At 45.6% G+C, this 21,734-nt stretch overlaps 2 protein-coding genes and 1 long non-coding RNA gene across 49 annotated transcripts in view; 1 reads left to right on the plus strand and 2 right to left on the minus strand.

Annotated features, from left to right (window-relative positions):
• Positions 1 to 781: 781 nt before the first annotated feature.
• On the minus strand, positions 782 to 6,134 carry ZNF691 (zinc finger protein 691). 16 transcript variants are annotated; one of them, XM_077960998.1, is made up of 6 exons: positions 5,898 to 6,134; positions 5,205 to 5,310; positions 3,306 to 3,428; positions 2,980 to 3,044; positions 1,991 to 2,095; positions 782 to 1,784 (listed from the first exon to the last, which is right to left on the minus strand). In XM_077960998.1, the coding sequence occupies exons 4-6, from the start codon at positions 3,028 to 3,030 to the stop codon at positions 921 to 923; spliced, it is 1,020 nt and encodes a 339-aa protein (XP_077817124.1). In that variant the 5' UTR covers positions 3,031 to 3,044; positions 3,306 to 3,428; positions 5,205 to 5,310; positions 5,898 to 6,134; the 3' UTR covers positions 782 to 920. The 16 variants fall into 16 exon arrangements, with proteins under 16 accessions (XP_077817124.1, XP_077817116.1, XP_077817150.1 ...); XM_077960990.1 differs by lacking the exon at positions 5,205 to 5,310 and having other exon boundaries at positions 6,091 to 6,134; XM_077961024.1 differs by lacking the exon at positions 5,205 to 5,310 and having other exon boundaries at positions 1,991 to 2,075; positions 2,980 to 3,157; positions 6,091 to 6,134.
• Positions 6,135 to 6,314: 180 nt separating this feature from the next.
• LOC106998104 (uncharacterized) lies at positions 6,315 to 20,436 on the plus strand. Its single transcript, XR_001444443.3, has 9 exons — positions 6,315 to 6,388; positions 8,461 to 8,596; positions 10,180 to 10,321; positions 10,760 to 10,920; positions 11,082 to 11,192; positions 11,584 to 11,706; positions 15,424 to 15,528; positions 18,014 to 18,073; positions 18,557 to 20,436. It is a non-coding gene; the product is annotated as an uncharacterized LOC106998104 (long non-coding RNA).
• Positions 8,120 to 21,734, minus strand: part of ERMAP (erythroblast membrane associated protein) — a 35,113-nt gene continuing 21,498 nt past the window's right edge. For 8 of the 32 annotated variants that reach the window (XM_077960956.1, XM_015137237.3, XM_015137222.3 and 5 more), the window contains 8 exons: positions 18,534 to 18,650; positions 17,928 to 17,960; positions 15,956 to 15,988; positions 14,182 to 14,202; positions 13,041 to 13,061; positions 12,916 to 12,942; positions 12,798 to 12,824; positions 8,120 to 10,579 (listed from right to left, as the gene is read on the minus strand). In XM_077960956.1, coding sequence (XP_077817082.1) covers positions 9,864 to 10,579; positions 12,798 to 12,824; positions 12,916 to 12,942; positions 13,041 to 13,061; positions 14,182 to 14,202; positions 15,956 to 15,988; positions 17,928 to 17,960; positions 18,534 to 18,650 — 995 coding nt within the window. In that variant the 3' untranslated portion in view covers positions 8,120 to 9,863. Of the gene's footprint in view, positions 10,641 to 12,797; positions 12,876 to 12,915; positions 12,943 to 13,040; positions 13,062 to 13,161; positions 13,320 to 14,152; positions 14,203 to 15,938; positions 15,989 to 17,927; positions 17,961 to 18,533; positions 18,651 to 21,734 lie in introns of all 32 variants that reach the window. The other 24 variants (XM_077960973.1, XM_077960917.1, XM_077960927.1 and 21 more) reach the window with 10 other exon arrangements.

Below are 21,734 nucleotides of genomic sequence, written 5' to 3' on the forward strand. Positions count from 1 at the left end.
CTGTAACAACTACATGAGATAAAGAATCTAAATGTGACTGATGGAAACAATTGCATGTAGTGGATGCTCAATTAATGTTAGTTCCTTTCCTTTCCCCCTTCTCTTCAAAGGCCCCAGAAACTCAGTCGGCTTTCTTTTGCTTTCCAGAGCATCTACCTGTCTTTCTTAGAATTCAACTCCCTTGCAGAGTGGGTTCAGTGGGACAATCTCCCCAGCTCCCCACTTCCCCAAATAAGTACACGGGTCCTTTTCATTGAAGGGTTTTACTGCTAATCACTCTGGGGAAAACAGAGGCAGGTTGGGGAGGTTGGGGGAGCGATAACAAGTAACAAACATTGGGGAGTGTGAAGGTCCCTGGGTCATGGCTCCCTGAGGGTTTCCCTTTCATTTCTAAGGCAGGACCTCAGATCTCTTCTCCAGACCAAGGAGGCCCCTTCCATTGAGAAGGTCACTCCTCCCAGCCCAGAGATCTAGAAGCAAAGTTGGGGCACAATAGGTGGGAACTAGCAGGACACTGCAGTGCACTCCTACCTAAGCAAGTTCACAGGCAATTTGGAGAACCTTCAGATAGTGACACCCATCTCATAGGTACTTCCTCAAAGGCCAGGGGACTGCTGCCTTAATGACACGAGCATGTTCTGAGCCTACCCTATTTCTCTTTCACCCCAAGAAAGTGAAGCCAAGACTGGGTCCTCTGACTTTTCAGCACGAGAAATTGGCCCGGAAAGAGGCAAGGGTTTTTACTCCAGAGTCCCTTATCAGGACTTCCTGAGATCCTGACTTCAGAGGCAACACAAAACCATTCTCCAAAGTGGGATGAAGGGCTTGAGGTCAAGGTAGCAGCAGCAGATGCTCAAGATCTTCCTCCAATAGGTTGGGGTCTCTCGCTCTCTCTCCTTCACTCTAAATGGGGCTCTCCTTCAGCTGGAATCTTTCCCAGCCTGCTCGCCCAAGTGAGTTTTCTGGTGGCGGATGAGATTCGAGCTCCGGGAGAAGTGTTTCCCGCACACAGTACACCGGTAGGGCTTCTCCCCTCTGTGGGTCCTCTGGTGAGCTCCAAAGTTGGAGATATCGCTGAAGGTCCGCCCGCACTCAGTGCACTCATAAGGTCTCTCACCTGTGTGGGTGCGGTGATGCACGCCAAAGCTGGAGCTGTTGCTGAAGCTCTTCCCACACTCACAGCAGATGTAGGGCGCTGGCTCCAGGTGGGTCCGGTGATGCACAGCTAGTGTGGCGCTCTGGCTGAAGCTCTTGCCACAGATGTCACAGCGGTATGGCCGCTTGCCTAGGTGATCTTGCTGGTGTGTGGTGAGGTCTGAGCGCCGCCGAAAGCTCTCCTGACACTTGGGGCATTTGTAGTGTTTCTCTTCCAGGTGGATCCGCTCGTGCCGGATGCGGTTGGAGCTTCTCGAGAAGCTCTTGCCACATTCAGAACACTTGTAAGGCTTCTCACCAGTGTGGATCCGCTGGTGTGTTCTCAGGTTGGAGGTATTATTGAAGGTTTTGCCACACTGGGCACATATAAAGGGTTTCTCATCTGCCTCATGCCTTGGATGAGCAATGGGATCCCCTGGCTCTCGAGCCGGGACAGTGACTTTCTGCCATGGATTTTTTGGATGAGTTTCTTGCAGTTCATCCGACAGGCTCTCTTGCCCATGCTCCTTCTCCCCAGGTGGGATCCAAGAACCCTCTGAGTCATCCACTCTCCAAGGCTTACCCCCTTCCCCTTCCTCAGGCAGGTGTGGTTCTGGACTCTGCTCCTTCTCACTGCCCATCTCTGAACCCTGAGAATGAACACAAATGGCCAACACCTTTATTCTTTGGGTTGGGCCAGATCATAGGGAATCTTTTGTTCAGTTTGAAGGGTATACACCTTCCCCATGGGACCATCCACTAGAAATAACTTCAATCAACTGGAATACTTGGATAGAACACCTTTACTTGCTACCTTTTAAGTGACAAACTTTCAGAGATATTTAAAGCTACCCACCAGAGCAAAAAGAAGGCACCGGCTTTGTCCACCACCACCAGATGATATTTGTGCCATTTGAATAATGTCACTCTTCTTGATATCACTAAGCAACGACAATCCAGACTATAATTCATGGGCAAGTAAAAGAGCTTTCATTTTGGGATAAGTGCAATTTTTCTGCCTAACTGTAAGTTAACTGTAACTCTTTTTATGTTTAATCCTTTTTGAAAAGCCTTCCTTACAAGTATCCATCTATTTGCCAGATTTCAAAATGAACAAAACAAAACCTCTAAATCTTGAGGCTCTCCTAGGTGACAAGCCCAGCTTTGCCTTTTCTTGAGATTTCTGCCACTGTACCCCTCTCCAGACCACAGCAGAATCTAGCAAGTAAACATCTGGGTTAATACCTGGGACCTCCAGGACCTACTGTGGGGCCTGGGCTGTGTTTCTTCTGATCAGTCAGTGCCCTCCACTACATTCTCAAACACCACACAAAGCCCCACCCACTGCCCCCCCCCCCGCACACGCATGCATGCACACAAGCAAGCAGAATCACACATACACACTCACACCATACACAAAGCCACATTCTCATGTGACACAGTCATACTCACATACCAGACACACTCACATTCTCATACCACACACAACAGCCACACAACTACACACCACACACCTACACACCACACACAACCATACATTATCACACCACACACTACACACACATTTAGCCACATGCCACAGCCACACACATAGTTACATATATGTCTACACACATATACCCACACACCACACACAAGCACACACTCACATACCAAGTACACACAAAGATAAACACAGACAGACACACAAACCACACTCCCCACACTCCACCCCAAAACTAAACACATAAGAGTGCCCAGTATAGGCCTTGATTTGTGCAAACATCAGTAAATGTGTGCTAAGCCTCACAGACTCCTTTAGGTTCCTACAGCCAAGGACAGGGAAAGAGTTGGGGTGAAAAGTACCTCTGATGAGAGTGATAGCATTTCCTCCAGGCCTTGAAGAAATAACGACATTTCAGCAGAGTGGGCTGGTGAACAGAGTGACATGAACAAAGGGATGAGGGAGGGAAGCACAAACTATCACAGGACACTGATGATAGAAAATGAAAGACTGATAATTCCTTCAAGTCTGCAAGTATTTCTGGAAAAAAACACAGAATGAAGAAAGAGGTACTGACTACATTTAGGGCTGGATTACAACTGTGACACATACTAACTCTACTACTCTCTGCAAATTATTCAACCACTCTGAGCTTAAACTCCCTCATCACTAAAATTGTGATACCTACCCACACTACAAGACTTTGTATTAGAAAAAAATGCCTGTAATACTCAGCAGAGTGTGTGACACATGCTGTCAATCAGCAAATAGCAGCTGCTGTTACAACTGTTGAAGACATTATATCCAGGCCCTGTGAAGAACACAAGAAAAAGATCTTTTAAACGATCTCATTAAGAAAAAACTTTTAACTTAAAAATAGCATAAAACTGTATATAACCTTCTAAAATGTGAAATACAGACAGACCCTCAACTCTTTAAGAACCAGAGATTGACAAGCTTTTTCTGTAAAGGGCCAGATAATATTTAGTAAATATTTATGGCCATGGGATATTTATGGCCATGGGATATTTATGGCCATGTAACTATTCAATTCTGCCACTGTATCACGAATCATTAAAGCAGCCATAGATAAGACATAAAGGAGTGTGGCTGTGTTCCAATAAAACTTTATTTAAAACAGGAAGTGAGCTGTAATTTACCAATCCCTGTTAGTGCTCCTTGAAGAATTTAGATAATCAATATGAAAATTGACTTGCTTTACTTCCAAAAACGCAAGTAAACATGAGAAACTATTCCGTGATACTTAGACACTGTTTCCTGACCATCCTTTAAAAAATTTAAGTCACTCCCACACTCCCAGTCCCCCTGCCCCACAGCATATCTTACCTTCTGACATTTTCTTTATGTCAATTATTTATTGTCTGCTTCCCTAAAACATAAGTTCCATGAGAGCTGGTGTCTTTGTGTTTTTTGGGGGGGGGGTTTTTTTTTTTTCAATTTACCAATGTAACCAAAACTCCTAGAGTAGTGGCAGCCATACACAGTAGATCCTTCATAAGTATTTGTTGAATGAGCTGAATAAAACACCAGCTCTGTCTTCAGAACCCAATTCATGGTTACTTGTGTCTATTCTCACCCACTTTTCCTCAGCAATCTCCTGATTCCTGCCTTTCTCCTTTATGCACTCACAGAATCTTGTGCTTGCCTTATAGTGGTTTGCAATTACTTACTTACATGTCTGTTTCTACTAGCAGTTTATAAGCAACTTGAGGAAAGGGACTGGGTCATATTAGTAATTTCCTTCTGCAGCATAAAGCTGGGTGCTCAAATGTCTTTGAATGTATAAGTGACAGAATGTGATCTTAATTTACGCCACCATCCCATCCCCCACCCCCTGCCCTGCTCCCATCTGACCCACGGCTACAGTATCTCTATGCTATGAGCTATTTGGCCTCCATTCCAAAATTGCTATTCTGAGAACCTATAATTTACCAAGCTCCAGCTCTACCCAGGGCTGGATGCTAGGTCAATGTAAGAGCAAAAGGATTTAGGATTATGATTACCACTCACAGTTTGTGATACAGTGTAGTGACACAGACCATGAACTGCAGAAATTGTCTTACAATGCAGAAGGTTAAGTTCAGGGGACAGGGGCAGGAACTGGGCCTTAGTCACCTTTGTACCCACTCCTCAGTGTCTAACACAGCACTGGCACATTATTAACATTTTTCAAAGCTCATATCAAGTGCTAAGCTGTGAACTAAGCACCATACATGAATCATCTAATTTCACTTCACATCATACTTATTTTAGAGATGAGAAAGCTGAGGCTCAGAGAAATTAAGTACCTTGACCAAGGGCCCACAGCAAGTAAGTGGCAGAACTGGGGCCTATGCCCATCACTTCAAAGCCAGTGCTTTTAACCATTATACCAGTACTGAAGGAGAAAAGGAGAGAAGACGGGAAGGAAGGAAATAAATAAAAACAGTACCGCTGAAGTTCACATGACACAGGTGTATCTCCCTGATGAGATCAGGGTTGAGCAGTTTCATGGAAGAGTAGGTATTTGATCTAAGACTTGCAGGATGGGTAAGACTGGGACGCGCAGAGATAGAAAGCCAATTACCTACTGAGACGAGAATGAAGCTGAAGTACAGAGGCACTGTCACATCACACTGCAGAGATTTTGGGGGAAAAGAGGTCTATTGGGCTTTGTCTTCCCGGGGGCTCAGCTGCACAGGGAGAAGCATAGGTGGAAGGGGCTGAGAAGTGGAGAAGGGGCCAGGTCTAAGAAGTAAGAGCCAAGAAGATGGGGCTAGTGATCACAGATGATGACGGTGAAGGGGCTAGGTTAAAGGGAAGGAGCTAAGCCATAGTGCGGTATGGAGGGCCAAAGTTACAGGTCTTTGGGGCCAAGTCAAGGGCTGCGGGGAGGAAGGGGAGAGAGGAGTTGTGAAAGACCAAGGGCAAAGTGTTGACGAGCAGGGTAATTGTACAGGGAAGCTAGATAACGGGTCAAAGATAGAGGAGGACCAAGGAAGCCAGAGGGTAGCAGGAGCTGGTCAGGGAAGAGGGAGCAAAGACAGCCAGAAGTGTCATAGGGCCAGGGCCCAAGAGGCTGGGTTGTGTGTTGTGGGGCGGGGAGAAGCCAATGGCGGAGGCCCAAGGGGACAAGGGCTGGTTTCAGAGATTGCCGGCGGGCTTGGGGCCGGAGGGGTGGGAGAGGAGGAAGGGCTGATTCTAAACGTATGGTCAGTGGCAAGAGTGCCGTATACTCAAACCCAACAGAAGGGCCGGGGAATAGGGTGGGGACAGCCACCTGGCTGCGTCGTCCGGGGACCAGGGCCGAGGGTCGGGGTGGAGGGACCACAAGGCCCCTTGGCTTCCCACTCGGTCCAGGGAGCAAAACAGCAGCCTCCAACTTCTCGGTGAGAGTGAAGTGGCCGTGTACAGAGTTTCCCGCGAAGTCGTGTCCGCCTCCCCCCGCGACCTCGGGCCCAACCCGGACCCACCTCACTCCCGCTGCTCGGTCAGGGACAGCACCGCCTCCGTAGGCAAGGGAAGGCGCTGGGGCCGGAGCCGGAACCCAGGAAGGATCCTCCCTACTACTCCAGGATTGGTTTCTTAAGATAATCCTTTATTTCCATTGGCTACTATAACTGCCACAACGCAAGCGACCTAGCGGGACCGCCAATAAGCTTTGACCTCCGGCGTGGCATGCTGGGAGTTGTAGTCCTAAGGAAGCGCGTAGACTCGGAGAAAACTTGCGAAGTTTAGAACGCAGCTGAAGAGATTGGGTTCTGTCCTAAGGTGGGATTTCTTTGCGTGCTCGCGCGTTCAACCCCAAGTCTCAGGGCCACTCGTCTGGGAAGTTGTAGAATCTGTATAGCTAACCTACACAACCTCCAAGGGGGCACGTACTCAGAGTTCCTTCTTTACTTTGAGTTGGTAACCCTTGACCGTCCTGTAGACATCCAACGAAGCCAAGAGTATGGCACCGCACTCAAGGTTTAATAACTTAAAATCAAAGGAGGGTAGAGCTGGAAGGGAGTTTAAAGATAAAATAACCCGGCCGGGCGCGGTGGCTCAAGCCTGTAATCCCAGCACTTTGGGAGGCCGAGACGGGCGGATCACGAGGTCAGGAGATCGAGACCATCCTGGCTAACACGGTGAAACCCCGTCTCTACTTAAAAATACAAAAAACTAGCCGGGCGAGGTGGCGGGCGCCTGTAGTCCCAGCTACTCGGGAGGCTGAGGCAGGAGAATGGCGTGAACCCGGGAGGCGGAGCTTGCAGTGAGCTGAGATCCGGCCATTGCACTCCAGCCTGGGCGGCAGAGCGAGACTCCGTCTCAAAAAAAAAAAAAAAAAAAAAAAAGATAAAATAACCCATTCTCCTTATCGGAGAAGCGAAAAGTACCCGTCCAAGGAGCAACCTCCAGGTCTGCCAGCGTCCCTAAGTAGGGATTTTCCCGGGTTCTGCATGCATCCCTAATTAAGCCTGACACTTATTCATCAATCCAGACACAACAAGATCACCAAAGTATCCAGGACTATGTCATTTTTTTCAGGTTTTATTTTTTTAAATAATAAAAGGCTAATGGAATACGTAGACTAACTGCAGGCTTCTCATAGCTGCACAATGTTTCAGTGCACAGAACAAGGAGCATTGCCTTCAGAGCTAGATAAATCAAGTATAAAACCCCGCTCTACCACCTAGCCATTTGGAGTACCAACTTCCTCCCCCATAAAATCCCTGGCAGAATTACTGTAAGGATATTTTATATACATACATATATACTCATGCATGTGTATGTGTGTATACATATACACATACATATATATGTATATATGTTGTATATAGTTGTTATATGTACGTATAATACATATATTGAGGTTATTTCTTGATGACATTAACATTCAAATCAGTAGACTGATATGTATATACATATATACATGTATAATACACATACGTATGTGTATATACACATACGTATGTGTATATGCACATACACATGTGTATATGCACATACACATGTGTATATGCACATACACATGTGTATATGCACATACACATATACACATTAATATATACATGTGTATATACATGCATACATGTGAATATGTATACATACATATGTGTATCTGTGCATACATATACACATGCATACATGTTACATATATACATATGCACCTATATAATAGATATGTATATATCCACATACATATATACATGTGTATATGTATGTATGTAAGTATTCTGCCTCCACAAGCTGACAATGTGAGTTAGTTTTAAGACTGGGATATTCAGGAACGCATGTTTGGAACTGAATGTGGGTGAGTGAAATATGTGTACCTGATGAACACTATTTGTTTATAAATTGATAAAATAAAATACTAGAGAGCAGACTCGGGAATAAAACTATGGCTTTAGTGTGAATGGTGGCTAAACCTTGCCTTGGGGGACTCAAAGCTCTTTGAAAACCAATCTCTTACCTTCCCCACAACTCTTCATTCGCAATGAAAATAACAGCATACCAAAACACAAATACCAAACTTTTATTTTAAAACTGTAGAAAAGCAAACAATTCCACTGAGTCACTGTGATAGTTAATCTTATGTACCAACTTAACTGGGTCACAAGATGCCCAGTTATTTGGTCAAACATTATTCTGAGTGTTCCTGTGAGGGTGTTTCTCAATGACATTAACATTCAAATCAGTAGACTGAGTAATGCAGACTGTCCTCCCAAATGTGGGTGGGCCTCATGGAATCAGTTAAAGGCCTGAATAGAACAAAAGAGCTAACTCTGCCCTGACTAAGAGAATTCTTCCTGCCTAATAGCCTTTGGACAGGGCCATCAGCTTTTTTTCCCTGCCTTCAGACTTGAATTAAACATCAGCTCTTCCTTGGTGTCAAGCCTGCTGCCATCAGGCTGGAACTAAACCATCAGCTCTCATGGGACTCCATCTTGCTGACTTACCCTGCAGATCTTGGGATTTAACCACCTCCATAATCATGTGAGCCAATTCCTTATAATAACCACCGCCCCCCTGCCCCAATATATATTGATTCTGTTTCTCTGGAAAACCTTGACTAATACAGGAACTAACAGAGAACTTCTGACAAACAGAAAGATACAGTTTCTGTTGGATAGAACTCTGTATTCATCTGCAAACTGATAACCAACATCTCCACAATTAGGCCACAGATCTCATTATGTGGTGTGACTTAAAAGTGACTAGGCTTCTGCAATACGCACCCAAAAATCAAGGTCATTATTCCATCCTCACACCTAGTCTACCAACTTCCTATTTGAAGTCAATACTCTCCAACCTAAGAGGCTGTTTGCTACACAGTCAAGTATTCCAGTACAATGGTCTTGTGGGGAAAAAGAAAGCTTCTACGTTGGTGGTTAAAACTGCCACTTTTTCTAGTTGGGCCTCTCTGAATCTCAGAAAGGGCTGGCACAACAGATTGATTCATAAGACAGTCACAACAGACTCAACAGACTGAGCCTCTGAAGGTCTGGGCCAAAGTCAGAGGGCAATACACAGCTGAGCTCTCTGCAGCTGTGCTTCCCAGTAACCTGATTGCTCCTGAGGCTTTTCAGGATTATAGCAACTGTGTTTAAAGTCCCTGTACCTAGTTATCATCAACAGGCAGATTAGCTTTTGAAAGCATGTACATTAGCTCTGGATATCACCAAACTACGTTATAAACAGCATTAAGAGAGTAGAAAAGGATGTGTTTTACTCCTCCCCCAACTCATTCCTGAAGAAAGAGGGAAAGAGTGAGTGGTCTAAAACATGCTTGCTTTTAGAAAGCTGACTTTGGGGGCCAGAGGCCAGAAATGAGAGAGAGAAAGAGAGAAAAGCAGCCCTTGATGGGATAAGAAGTCAGGGACTGGGGGCCATAACTTCTTGACTAAAGCTTGAGGGCAGGATGAGGCAGAGAAAGTGTCTTCTAAATAACCCCTGGAGTAGAGAACTCTTTCCCCTGAACCTGTGCTATATCTTGGTAACACATATTCAACATCTCCACCTACACCTAAACTGATTGGTTTCCAGGAATCCTCCCTTCAGGTCACTGGAAACTTCAATTCCTTAGAAGAAAGGCAAGCTTCAGAACTGAGTTCTGGGAGAAAAGTGGTACAAATAGAAACCACAAAAGGGTCTGGATTGGGTTAAGGAGAAGAGACGTTCCAGAATCATGGGGTTGGACCAGGCGACTGAAGTCCAGGGTGCTGGGCTGGATGGTGATGGGAGCAGGTAATGTGGCATATCCCTAAAAAGAAGGAACCTTGAGCCCCTGAAGGGCTGGGCCAAGGTCAGAGGGCAAGGACAGGATTATATCCTTTGGCTCTGGGCCCTTCGGGGGTAGTAAGGAAGAGTTCACCTTCAGGGACACATCTCCATTAGCATGGCCTTTCCCTTCTGGCTTGGGGACAATTGATTCCTCTGATTTGTGTAGTTCTGAACAAATGACTAGAGGTGCCGTGTTTTTTCCTCCATCGTGAAGGCAAGGTTCAAAGAAAGGGCGAAGGGGGCCAGAGAAACTGTGGGTGAAAGTAAAGATGTGGGACTTGTCGGTCACATTATAGAAAGAGATGACTCCTGCTTCATAGTCCAGGAAAATCCCCACACACCGTGGAGGCTCTTTAAGGCGGAAGGAGGTCTGCGGCGATGTGAGAGCTTCATACTCATTCCCACGACTCTGTCGCAGAAGCCAGTGTCCGTTGGCAGGTGAGGCAGTAACCTTCCCCTTCCTGCTCACTGACTCACTACATACCCCAAGAATCCATTTGGTCTTGTCTCCCACATACACCTCCCAGTAGTGGCAGCCGGTTGTGAAGTACTCAGAGCCTAGGATGCTGACGACGAAATCAAATCTCTGGGGGTTGTCAGGTACAGGCTGCCTTCTGTCTCCAAGCCGTACACATCTTTGGTCATCAGAAAGGATGAGTTTGGGATGTGCTGTTTCTGGGTCCAGGGTCACTGCCACTGCAAAGAGACATAGACAGGTGAGGCTTGGAAGCCTAGGTCTTAAGGGATGTGGGGATAGCTTTGGAGGGAAAAAAAATATTTAGGTCTGCCATCACTGTCATTAGCCCATTTTAGTTCACGGATTCCCGCCCCCACCATGTGTACTGGAATCAAATAATTTTCTCTTTCAAAGAACAGGTCTCCTGGTCGATTACTAGGTAATAGAAGAAAAAGTTCTTCTTCATCTGTCTGTGAAGCCGCCTTAATCCTTAGGAAATAACTACCTGCTGTGAGTTAAGTGTGTCCCTCAGAAGTTCATGTGTTGGAACCTTAATACCTCATTGCTGCAGTGTTCAGAGGTAGGGCTTAGTGGGAGGTGTTTGGGTCCCTCACAAAGGGATTAATACAGTTTTCACAAGGCTGGGTTTATTTCTCTGGAGAGTGGGTTGTGATAAAGCAGATCAGGCACTTTGTCTCCTCTCTGCTTTTGCAGGCACTCACTGCCCTTCTGTTTTTCCAGAAGCAGCTATCACCATACTATGAAGTAGCACAAGGCCTTCACCAGATGCAGTCACCCAATCTTGGACCATCCAGCCCCGAGAACCATAGGCTAAATAAACCTCTTTCCTAGGTAAATTACCCAGTCTCAAGTATTCTGTTACAGCAACAGAAAATAGAGTAAGACACTACCTTTGTCTTTGATGTTCCAAAAGAATCAAATGTGTGATGATAAATATAGGGTTTGATGTTAGGTCCTATAGCCACATAGCATATTTGAATCCCAGCTCTGCCACATGCTAGTTATGTGACCTTGGGCTTGTTATTCATCTCTGAACCTTAGTTTCCTCATCTGTAAAATGGAAATAGTAACAGAACCTGTGTTGTAGAGCTATTGCGCAGACTTGATGAACTAATGAGATAGTGCCTCATTCCTACAGTGAGTACATGATGTTCATTTTGTCACTTAAAATTATTACTTATAATTATCTGCTTTATTTTTATTTTATTTTATTTTATTTTAGGCAGGGTCTCACTATGTTGCCCAGGATGGAATGCAGTAGGTATTCATGGGCATGCAGTCATAACACACTACAGCATTGAATTCCTGGCCTCAGGTGAACCTCCCACTGCAGCCTCCCAAATAGGTAGGACTAAATTATTATTTTTAAATGTTAATATAGAGAGAAGGATTCTTCCTTAAAATTGTGGATTATGAGTGTCACAGTGAGTCTCCTTCCTTCCCGAAATACAGCAAACAGGCTCTTTTTGGAGAGTTAAGTCCATACGCAGTTGAGGTGGTGGCAATAAGCCAGACTGTAAATGTGAGACAGAAGGGTTTGTATGTTCCCAGAATGCCAGCCAAGGTGACCTGGAGTTCTTTCCAGTGGCCAACTCATAATTCGTTGTACTGTGCCTGAAGGAAGATGGTGTGAACAAGAGAAGGATAAAAGCCTAGAAAATTGATAAAGATCCCAAAGCAGTGAAAAAAAAACAGATCCCATTTGAACAGCAGCAAAAAATGCAACCTATTTAGGAATAAATTGAAAGAGAGGTGCAAATCTTTTCATAATGTATATTGTTGGGGCATCTGCTCAACCCATTCCCTTCTTCTCTGAGAATCTTAATCACCACCCCTAAGCAAATTGGTCTGCAGAGAAAGAAGAAAAAGCATATGTGTAGAAAGTGGTGGAAGCAGTGGCTATTTATCTGGTTGTGGGACAGGAAGGACTTCCCAAACCTGAAAGCATGTACACAGGAAAAGATGAATGCATTTGACTACGTAAAAATAAAACACTCATGCATCAGAAAAATACTATAAGGAAATGCAAATGAAAAATAATTGGTGACAAATATGACAGAGAGCTAATATACTTTATCTAGAAAGAGTCCTCACAAATAAAAAAAATAGCCCAAATAGAACAGGAACAGAAAGTCACACAAAGAAGAAATACAAATAATCGATAAACATAGGAAAAATCTCAAAAATCACAGAAAACCCTTAAGAAGACCAAACCTAATATTTATCAGCACTCTAAAAGAGGGGATACTTTCTAAATCTAAGTACGACCTAAAATCGATCACAAAGATTTTTTTAATTTGATAGGCAGATATACAGATTTGATTTTAAAAATGTTAAATTACATGCATTCCAGAGGAATGAAACAAAATCTAAGGTTACAAAGCCATAGGGAGGATGTGCTCTGAAATGTGGATCTATTTGATTGGTATAACTTACCAAAATGCAACCGGGCTCTTCTCCAGCCTGAAAAATGAGAAAAGGGGATCATTAAAACACTGGAGACATTAAGAACTCCTATAGGGTGGTGGTCAAACGTGGAGGAAGTGCATCTCACCTGAGTTTGCTGCAGCTCTTTTCAGCTCTATGAAAGAAGAAACAAGGGGAATGAGCTATCACTGGAAATATTAGGGCAACAAGAGATAAGTTGGTACGGAAGTTATAAGAACATGGGAAACTTACTCAGTTCACTCCGGAGTTTCTCTAAAGAATGAAAACAATTTGGCAAATCAGAAGGAGGGCCTCTATATAGAGGCCCTCCCATAATGCTACAGTCCCATCCCCACCACGGGCAGATAGATACTCAATAGCCATACCCTGGAACTTCCCCAGAAGATTTGCAAGAGCAATAGATCCCAGCTGTGGACCACGGGAGTATCCCCAGAGATACTGCAGAGGATCAGCAAATTCCTATGTGAGCCAAACCTTATCTGCAGGCTAAATAAGTAACACATCTCACACCTACAGGTAATGACAACATAAATTTATGTAGATGTTGTAGGAAATATTACTTCATTTAAGACTATCACTGAGTATTGGACTTTGTGAGCATGTATATTTTCTCAATATAATAATGCATAGATATGTCACATGTCTACAGATTTATTTTTATTTTTATTTTTATTTTTATTTTGAGACAGAGTTTCGCTCTCGTTGCTCAGACTGGAATGCAATGGTGCAATCTCGGCTCACTGCAACCTCTGCCTCCTGGGTTCAAGTGATTCTCCTGCCCCAGCCTCCCAAGTAGCTGGGATTACAGGCGTGCACCACCACATTCAGCCAATTTTGTATTTTTAATAGAGACAGGGTTTCAGCATGTTGTCAAGCTGGTCTCTAACTCCTGACCTCAAGTGATCCACCTGCCTTGGCCTCCCAAAGTGTTGGGATTACAGGCGTGAGCCACTGCACCTGGCCAGATTTTTTTTTAATGCTAAAAAGAGGTCCTCACACATGAAATGATGGAGAAGTACTGCTCCACCATATTCAGTTTAATGAGGATCCCGTCCTCTTGGACCCCATCTAAGGAAATTTCATGCCTGGGTGATAAAAGGGACTTCCAGATGGCTTCACCTATGGGAGGTGCATCTATCTCTTCTTGGTGAAACATTTTTCAATTTAAAGACTAAATAACAGTTGTGTAGGAAAGAGGAGCAGAGAACACTTGAGAAAAGAGACCTTGGAGAGCCAAGAAAGCCCCAGTCCCCATGGCTTGAATTACCCTTACCCCCTCCCTTCTGCCCCAGGAAGTGAAACTGAGATGCTCATCCTAAAGCAAAGGTGTCAGCAGAAGGAGCTTGTGCCATAGATGAGGAGCAGAACTTACTGAGAGCTTTATGGAGTTTTCCTAAAAACCAGAAAGAGAGAGAGGAGTGAGTGATCAGATCCTGCCTCTTTTTCCTCGGGCTGTGGAAGCCTCATCACTCCACCCCAGAAGATTAAAATGATGGTGACGCTTCTATGTCCCTAGTCCCAGCTCCGTGTCCCAGAGTTCAGACCCAGAAATCTGATGGTGCTGGTGACACTCCCCCAGTGACCCAGCCTGCCCGGGACTTTGGTTCCTCCTTCCCCTTCCCCTCCTTTTCATCTGTCTGGTTTCATTTCTGCTGTCTGCATGAGTGTTTCTATAGGTTTGTAACTGGTACATGAGTGTATGCACTGCTGTCCTTTTATAGCCCACCGTTTCTGGTATCTAAATGTAAAACTGGCCAAAGGCCTAGCATGAACTTGTTAATATGGCTTTATTATTCTCTACAGTAACTCCCCTGTGGTTATAAATTTCACAAATTGGAGGTCCCAGAGGATTTGGGGATATATGTGTATGAGACATATGTTTCCGGGGAGTACTTGTGGCTTCTCTGGAGGGCCACATGGCCCACATTTCCCCCTACCCTGCCGGACAATTGAAGTTATACATCCTGAGTCCACCACCAGTTCCCGTGCTAAGGGCCCGGCATGTATTAGGCATTAGGCATTAGGCATTGGAGAAATGCAGCCGAATATGACACGGCTCCTAAGTAGCTTATGGTTTATTGTCACTATGTCCACTACTAACAGCTTCCACTTACTGTCTTCTGTGCGTATACTGAAGTAGGCACTCAATCCTCAACAATGTGAGGTGCCTAGAATTATTATTGCCATTTTATAGGGGGGTGGTCTGAGGCTCAAAGGGACACAAAATTTGCCCAAGGTCTTTCAACTAGTAAGTGACCAAGGAGGTGGGATTCAATCTAAGTCTGTCTGACTTCTGAGTCGGAGGCCCTCGCCCTCACCCCACATTGTTCCCTCCCTACTTGAGCAGAACAGCCAGTGTCTGCCAGATACATGCCACACTTGTACCGGGTTGGAGGAGATGTAAGGAGGGAAGAGAGGAGATGCTGAAATAATTGAATCTGGAGTCATCTGAGCCAGTGACTTGTCTTCCCAGATAGACTTCAACAAGGTGTCCAACTTTGACCCTCAGTGGCCCACAGTAAATGTCCAATTAATGAAGACAAAATGGCAATAAGGAAAAGGAGTTCCAGGCACTGTGACAGATTTCTTTTCTTTTCTTTTTTTTTTTTTTAAGGTTGCCTGTTTTAACACTGAAAACAATCAAGTAAGAGGAAGTTATCTGCATTTTGATGATGAGGAAACCAAAACCCAGAGCAGTAAAGTGACTTATTCAAGGCCAGTAAGTGGCAAACCAATGATCTGAGGTGTCACTGACCCCAGAGCCTGCAACCCTTCCTCTGTATCATACCACCTCTCTCTGTGCAAAGGTTGTGTGGATTCTTGAAATTCCCATACATCCCATATGACCACATTAATATACTTTTCAATAATAAGTAGACTTCTTTTTAAAATGATTGGCGGAAAGGCTAATGAAGGGAGTTTATGGTAATTTAGGCCTATGAATTTTGACCTTCTCACCCACTGCCACCAGCTCCACAGCCCCTTGAGATTGCAAACTAAATTCCAGTAATATCAATGGAGGGTATATGTGTGCATGTGTGTATAGTATTATAGTAATAGAGTTATAATAATGACTGTCAACATTTACATAGAAAATAAAGAATGTGTTTTTTGTTCCCTACCCCTTACTCTTTATATATCGTTACCTTTTTCTTTAGCATGCTCTGAAAGAAGATTGTCTAGAGGAAGAAAGGAAAAGATAATGAGATTTTTTGCCACTGCCTTGAGGGTCCCTGGTTCCTGTTGCATTTACCTGCCCTTGGACGTGTCCACCTCTATCTTCACCTCCACCTCCCTGATCTGGTCTCTAATCAACTCTCATCTGCACAACAGAAATGGCAGCCCAAATTGTCTCCCACATCCTGTCTTACTCCCACTGGTCTCTACTAAACACTGCAGCCAGGGAGAATTGTTCAGTTTTTTGTTTTTTTTTTGAGATGGAGTCTCACTCTGTCGCCCAGGCTGGAGTGCAGTGGCACCATCTCGGCTCACTGCAAGCTCTGCCTCCCAGGTTCACCATTCTCCTGCCTCAGCCTCCCAAGTAGCTGGGACTACAGGTGTCCGCCACCATGCCCGGCTAATTTTTTTGTATTTTTAGTAGAGACAAGGTTTCACCATGTTAGCCAGGATGGTCTCAATCTCCTGACCTCGTGATCTGCCCGTCTCGGCCTCCCAAAGTGCTGGGATTACAGGCGTGAGCCACTGTGCCCCGCCAGTTAAAAAAAAAACCCAGAGTCTTCCTCTGCGGCCCAGGCTGGAATGCAGTGGCACGATCTCAACTCACTGCAACCTCCGTCTCTGGGGTTCAAGCAATTCTCCTGTCTCAGTCTCCTGAGTAGCTGGGATTACAGGCATGTACCACCTTGCTCCACTAATTTTTGTATTTTTAATAGAGACAGGTTTCGCCGTGTTAGTCAGGCCGGGCCTGAACTCCTGACCACAGTCGATCCACGCTCTTCAGCCTCCCAAAGTGCTGAGATTACAGACATGAGCCACCGCACCCAGCCAAGTTTTTCAAAGCACAATTCCATCTGGATATCCCCATTCGTTGCTTTACCACTGCTCTTCTGAGAATGACTAAAATCCTGAATGTGGCCCACCAGGCCTCAGGAGGCCCAGCCCCGCCTAGCTCCCCAGCCTCACCCCTGCCACTTTCCCCTCCCTCCTACACCTCCTCAGCTCCCCAGTGAGTGCTGCTTTCCCCGACCATGCTTCTCTCTGAAGCTGTTCTTTCTGCGGTGGATGGTTTTCCACTCCCTCTTCACTCATGACTTCTAGTCATTCAGGACAAACTTCACACCCTCAACCCTCAAGCTTGGTTAGCTCGTTCTAGTCATAGCCTTCACAGAACCAGGAGCTTTCTTGTGTAGCATTTGTACACATTATTTGTGTAACTATTTAATTCATCTCATCTCCCTGACTACACTGAAAGCTCCAGGAGGGCAAAAACTCTGTCTGCTTTTACTCACTATTTTATCCCCAGAATCTAGTATTGTCCAGGGCATTTAGCAGATAATTATCAAGTATTTGTTGAACAAATAAAAGCTTCCCTCATGTTCAACCTACTCAACTCCCACAGAATAAGATCAAGCAATGAGCTCACAGGCAAAATTCATTAAACATACAGGAAGGCAAGCTATTACAAGTAAGAGGCAGTAAACACTCAAGCCTGTAATCCCAGCACTTTGGGAGGCTGAGACGGGCGGATCACAAGGTCAGGAGATCGAGACCATCCTGGCTAACACGGTGAAACCCCGTCTCTACTAAAAAATACAAAAAGCTAGCCGGGCGAGGTGGCGGGCGCCTGTAGTCCCAGCTACTCGGGAGGCTGAGGCAGGAGAATGGCGTGAACCCGGGAGGCGGAGCTTGCAGTGAGCTGAGATCCGGCCACTGCACTCCAGCCCGGGTGACAGAGCGAGACTCCGTCTCAAAAAAAAAAAAAAAAAAAAAAAAAAAGAGGCAGTAAACACTGGAAGCAATGGATTTAGACATTGCCACCATCACCAAGGATAGCAGATAATGGAATTTTCAGGAACAGAATCCAGGTTAGTGAGTATGGGGGTACAGAAATTAACAACAAAATAAACATTTCCCCTGCCCCCAGCCAAGAACACTTACCCACCTCCGTCACATGTTCATAGAGAAGTTTCTCTAAAAGGGAGAGAGAAATGTCAGCTCAGCTTAGGAAGGCCTTTTTCTAACAGGCACAAGTGTCCCAAGATGCACCAAGCTGCCTGAGTAGGACTGACTCCTTGTCACTACAGGTAAGCCGGCATTTGAAAGGATTACAGAGTCTTCAAACCATCAGATAAGGGGAGGAGTGTTGGATTATGTGACTGTGACTTTCAAAGTCCCTTGCAGCCCTGAGAGCCTGTGAAATGTGACCATTTTTTATGAGAGTCTTATCCAATGGATATAATTGGATTTCTTTATTAAAAGGCTGTAATTAATTTCTTAATCAGAAGGCTGGCATAGTCAGTTATTTTCTAATTTTTCAAAGGATGAGAATTTACAGCTCTGCCCAGGGGCCTTTCTGCAGTTTATTGAACTCCCTTTGCAATGTGTGTCCCCAGGGCACGGCTCTACCAGCTTTCTCCCAGCCAGCTTGCAGGGTCCCCAACCTATGGACAAGTGTCATGTCTACATCTACTTCCGTCTGGCCCTTTCCCAGAGCAGTCACAGTCCCACTTCCCACCAGCCTGAGCTCCCTTACCACTTAATTACCTTTTGATCTTCTTTGCTTCCAGATAAGGCAAAGGCACGCAATGATGAGAAGTACCAGGACAGGCAGGATCACAGCCAGAGCCACTGCTGAGGGGGAGAGACTCCCCACAGATGGGGCTGAAACAGAAACCACCAACGACTGACATCAGGGAGCTGTCCAAGAGTTTCTGGCACGTCTCAGATGGCAGGTGGCTCCGGCACATCCCAACTGTCTCCATCACCTCTAGGGAGAGACCTCCAGCCAAGAGGCTCTTTGCTTCTCGTGGTAACTCAAGCCCTGGATGGCATTAAAGATAACTGAGGCTGGGAATGGTGGCTCACACTTGTAATACCAGCACTTTGGGAGGCAGAGGCAGGAGGATCATCTGAGATCAGGAGTTCAAGACTAGCTGGCCAATGTAGGGAAACTCCGTGTCTACTAAAAATACAAAAATTAGCCAGGTGTGGGGGCCAGGTGTGGTGGCTCATGCCTGTAATCCCAGCACTTTGGGAGGCCAAGGCGGGCAGATCACAAGGTCATGAGATCCTGGCTAACACAGTGAAACCCCGTCTCTACTAAAAATACAAAAAATTAGCCAGGCATGGTGGCGGGCGCCTGTAGTCCCAGCTACTTAGGAGGCTGAGGCAGGAGAATGGTGTGAATCCGGGAGGAGGAGCTTGCAGGAGCCGAGATGGCGCCACTGTACTCCAGCCTGGGCGACAGAGCAAGACTCTGTCTCAAAAAGAGAAAAAATTAGCCAGGTGTGGTGGCGGGCGCCTGTAGTCCCAGCTACTTGGGAGGCTGAGGCAGGAGAATGGTGTGAATCCGGGAGGCGGAGCTTGCAGTGAGCCGAGATGGCACCACTGTACTCCAGCCTGGGCGACAGAGCAAGACTCTGTCTCAAAAAAAGAAAAAATTAGCCAGGTGTGGTGGCGGGCGCCTGTAATCCCAGCTACTCAGGAGAATAGCTGGAGAGGCAGGAGAATCCCTTGAACCCGGGAGGCAGAGGTTGCAGTGAGCCAAGGTCACGCCATTGCACTCCAGCCTGGGTGACAAGAGTGAATTTCCGTCTCAAGAAAAAAAAAAGATAACTGAGATGTTCCTCTCTCGGGAATGGTTTCGATGGTCCTGCCTCAAGATGATGACTTAAACAAACTTCTTGACCACAATCTCGTCCTGCCCTATAATTCCATGGAAAAAGAAGCCAGGGACTTCAGAAGACTGAAGGCATTCTCCTCACTACGCACCTGCAGTCTTCCCAGGAGCGCCTGCCTGTTTACGCCTGTCAATAGCCACTCTGCGCTAGAAGAGCAGGCGGCAACCTCTTTGTTTGCCCTGAGCACTGTGACAGGGGCAAAGCAATTTCTACCATGCTACAGCAGTAGGCCTGAAGCCTAGGCAGGAGAGAAAGGGGAAAAGAAAGAAGAAATAGAGAAGAAATGAGCAGAAGCGGGCTATGGGTAGAAGTGGTTAAGAGCCTAAGCCGAGAGTGTGTCCTTGCTCAATACTGTGTGACCTGAAGCAGGAGACTGAGCCCCTCCAAGCCCAGTGTCCCTCATCTGTAAAAGGTGTGCATGACAGGACTCCTTATCTCTGAAGTTTGGAGAGATTTAAAGAGATCAGTCATATAAAGCACTCAGCCTCCTAAGTAGCTGGGATTACACACACATGCCACCATGCCCTATTTTTTTGGTAGAGACAGGGTTTTGCCATGTTGGCCAGGCTGGTCTCCAGTTTGTTTCAAGGATCATTGAAAGGTTCAGGCCAGGTGTGGTGAGTCACACCTGTAATCCTAGCACTTTGGGAGGCTGAAGCAGGAGGATCACTACAGCTCAGGAGTTTGAGACCAGCCTGGGCAACATAGTGAGACCTCATCTTTATTATAAATAAGAAAGAAAAAATAAATAAAAGGTTTGAACCCTTTGATCCATTAATTCTACTTCCAGAAGCACATTCTAAAAAAAAAAAAAATCAAAATCACTTTCCAAAATATGCTCAAAGATGTTCATTGCACTCTTAATTATAATATGAGGAAAATTTGGAAAGCATCCAGATGCCCCAAAACAGGGCTTTGATTAATTTTATTATTCTATAGCCACATGGTAAAATACTATGCAGCCCTTAAAATCATATTACTTAGGGACATGGGCAAAAAAACACAAATGCTCATGACATCGTAAGTGGAAAAAAATCCTGGGCACAAGAATACACATGCATAAACATGTACATGCTCAGAGATACATATACACAATAAAGTCTTGCAAGAAAGATACAAAAATGTTAGCAGCCGTCCTCTCTAATTTAAGCTATTAATAGGCCATTTTTCAGTTTCCTTTAAATATTTTGGATTTTTTTCAAATTTTCTACAATATACATGCTTTATTCCTAGAATATAAAAAACTGAAAATTCCTCAAAAAGTTCCTACTAGGGTAGGAGTTTCCTCTGGAACCACCAGCACCTTCAAACCTGTTTCTGCCCCAGCTTTTACTTGCTGTGACCGCGGCTGTGGTCTTCTCTTGGCCAAAGGCCATTTTGCGGATGGTTCAGGACACATTCCCCGGTGTGCTGTCCCTGACTCTGCTAGACACCGCTGTTTGGAAGAGCCCAGGTTTTCCAGAGAGTGGGCCTCTGACAGGGATGGAAGTACCCTGCCTTGAGGTTCTCTCCACTTGGCCCAGGGCTCTGGGAACCATCCCACCTATCTACACATCAGCAGGGCCTCCGCCAGGGTGTGGTCCCAGCCAGAGCCCTCTTCCCCCATAACCTCCTGTGATGAACAGGGGCAGCTGTTAATGAAACTTGAATGTCTGTCCTCTCTCCACCCTCTCCCCACACTCCTCCCAGTAGGATAAGCCAGTCTCTAGCTTTATTCTCAGACATTTAAAAATTCACCCATAGCAATAACTGTATCACATGATTCAGATGCCTTTGGGCATCTCAGTCCCCTTTTAAAAATTACTTTTCAGCCGGGCATGGTGGCTCATGCCTGTAATCCCAGCATTTTGAGAGGTCGAGGCGGGTGGATCACCTGAGGTTGGGAGTTTGAGACCAGCCTCACCAACATGGAGAAACCCCGTCTCCACTAAAAATACAAAAATTAGCCAGTCGTGGTGGCGCATGCCTGTAATCCCAGCTACTCAGGAGGCTGAGGCAGGAGAATCGCTTGAACCTGGGAGGCGGAGGTTGTGGTGAGTCGAGATTGCACTCCAGCCTGGGCAAC

The sequence above is a fragment of the Macaca mulatta genome, chromosome 1 (genome assembly GCF_049350105.2).
Source record: "Macaca mulatta isolate MMU2019108-1 chromosome 1, T2T-MMU8v2.0, whole genome shotgun sequence".
NCBI classification, from domain to species: Eukaryota; Metazoa; Chordata; class Mammalia; order Primates; family Cercopithecidae; genus Macaca; species Macaca mulatta.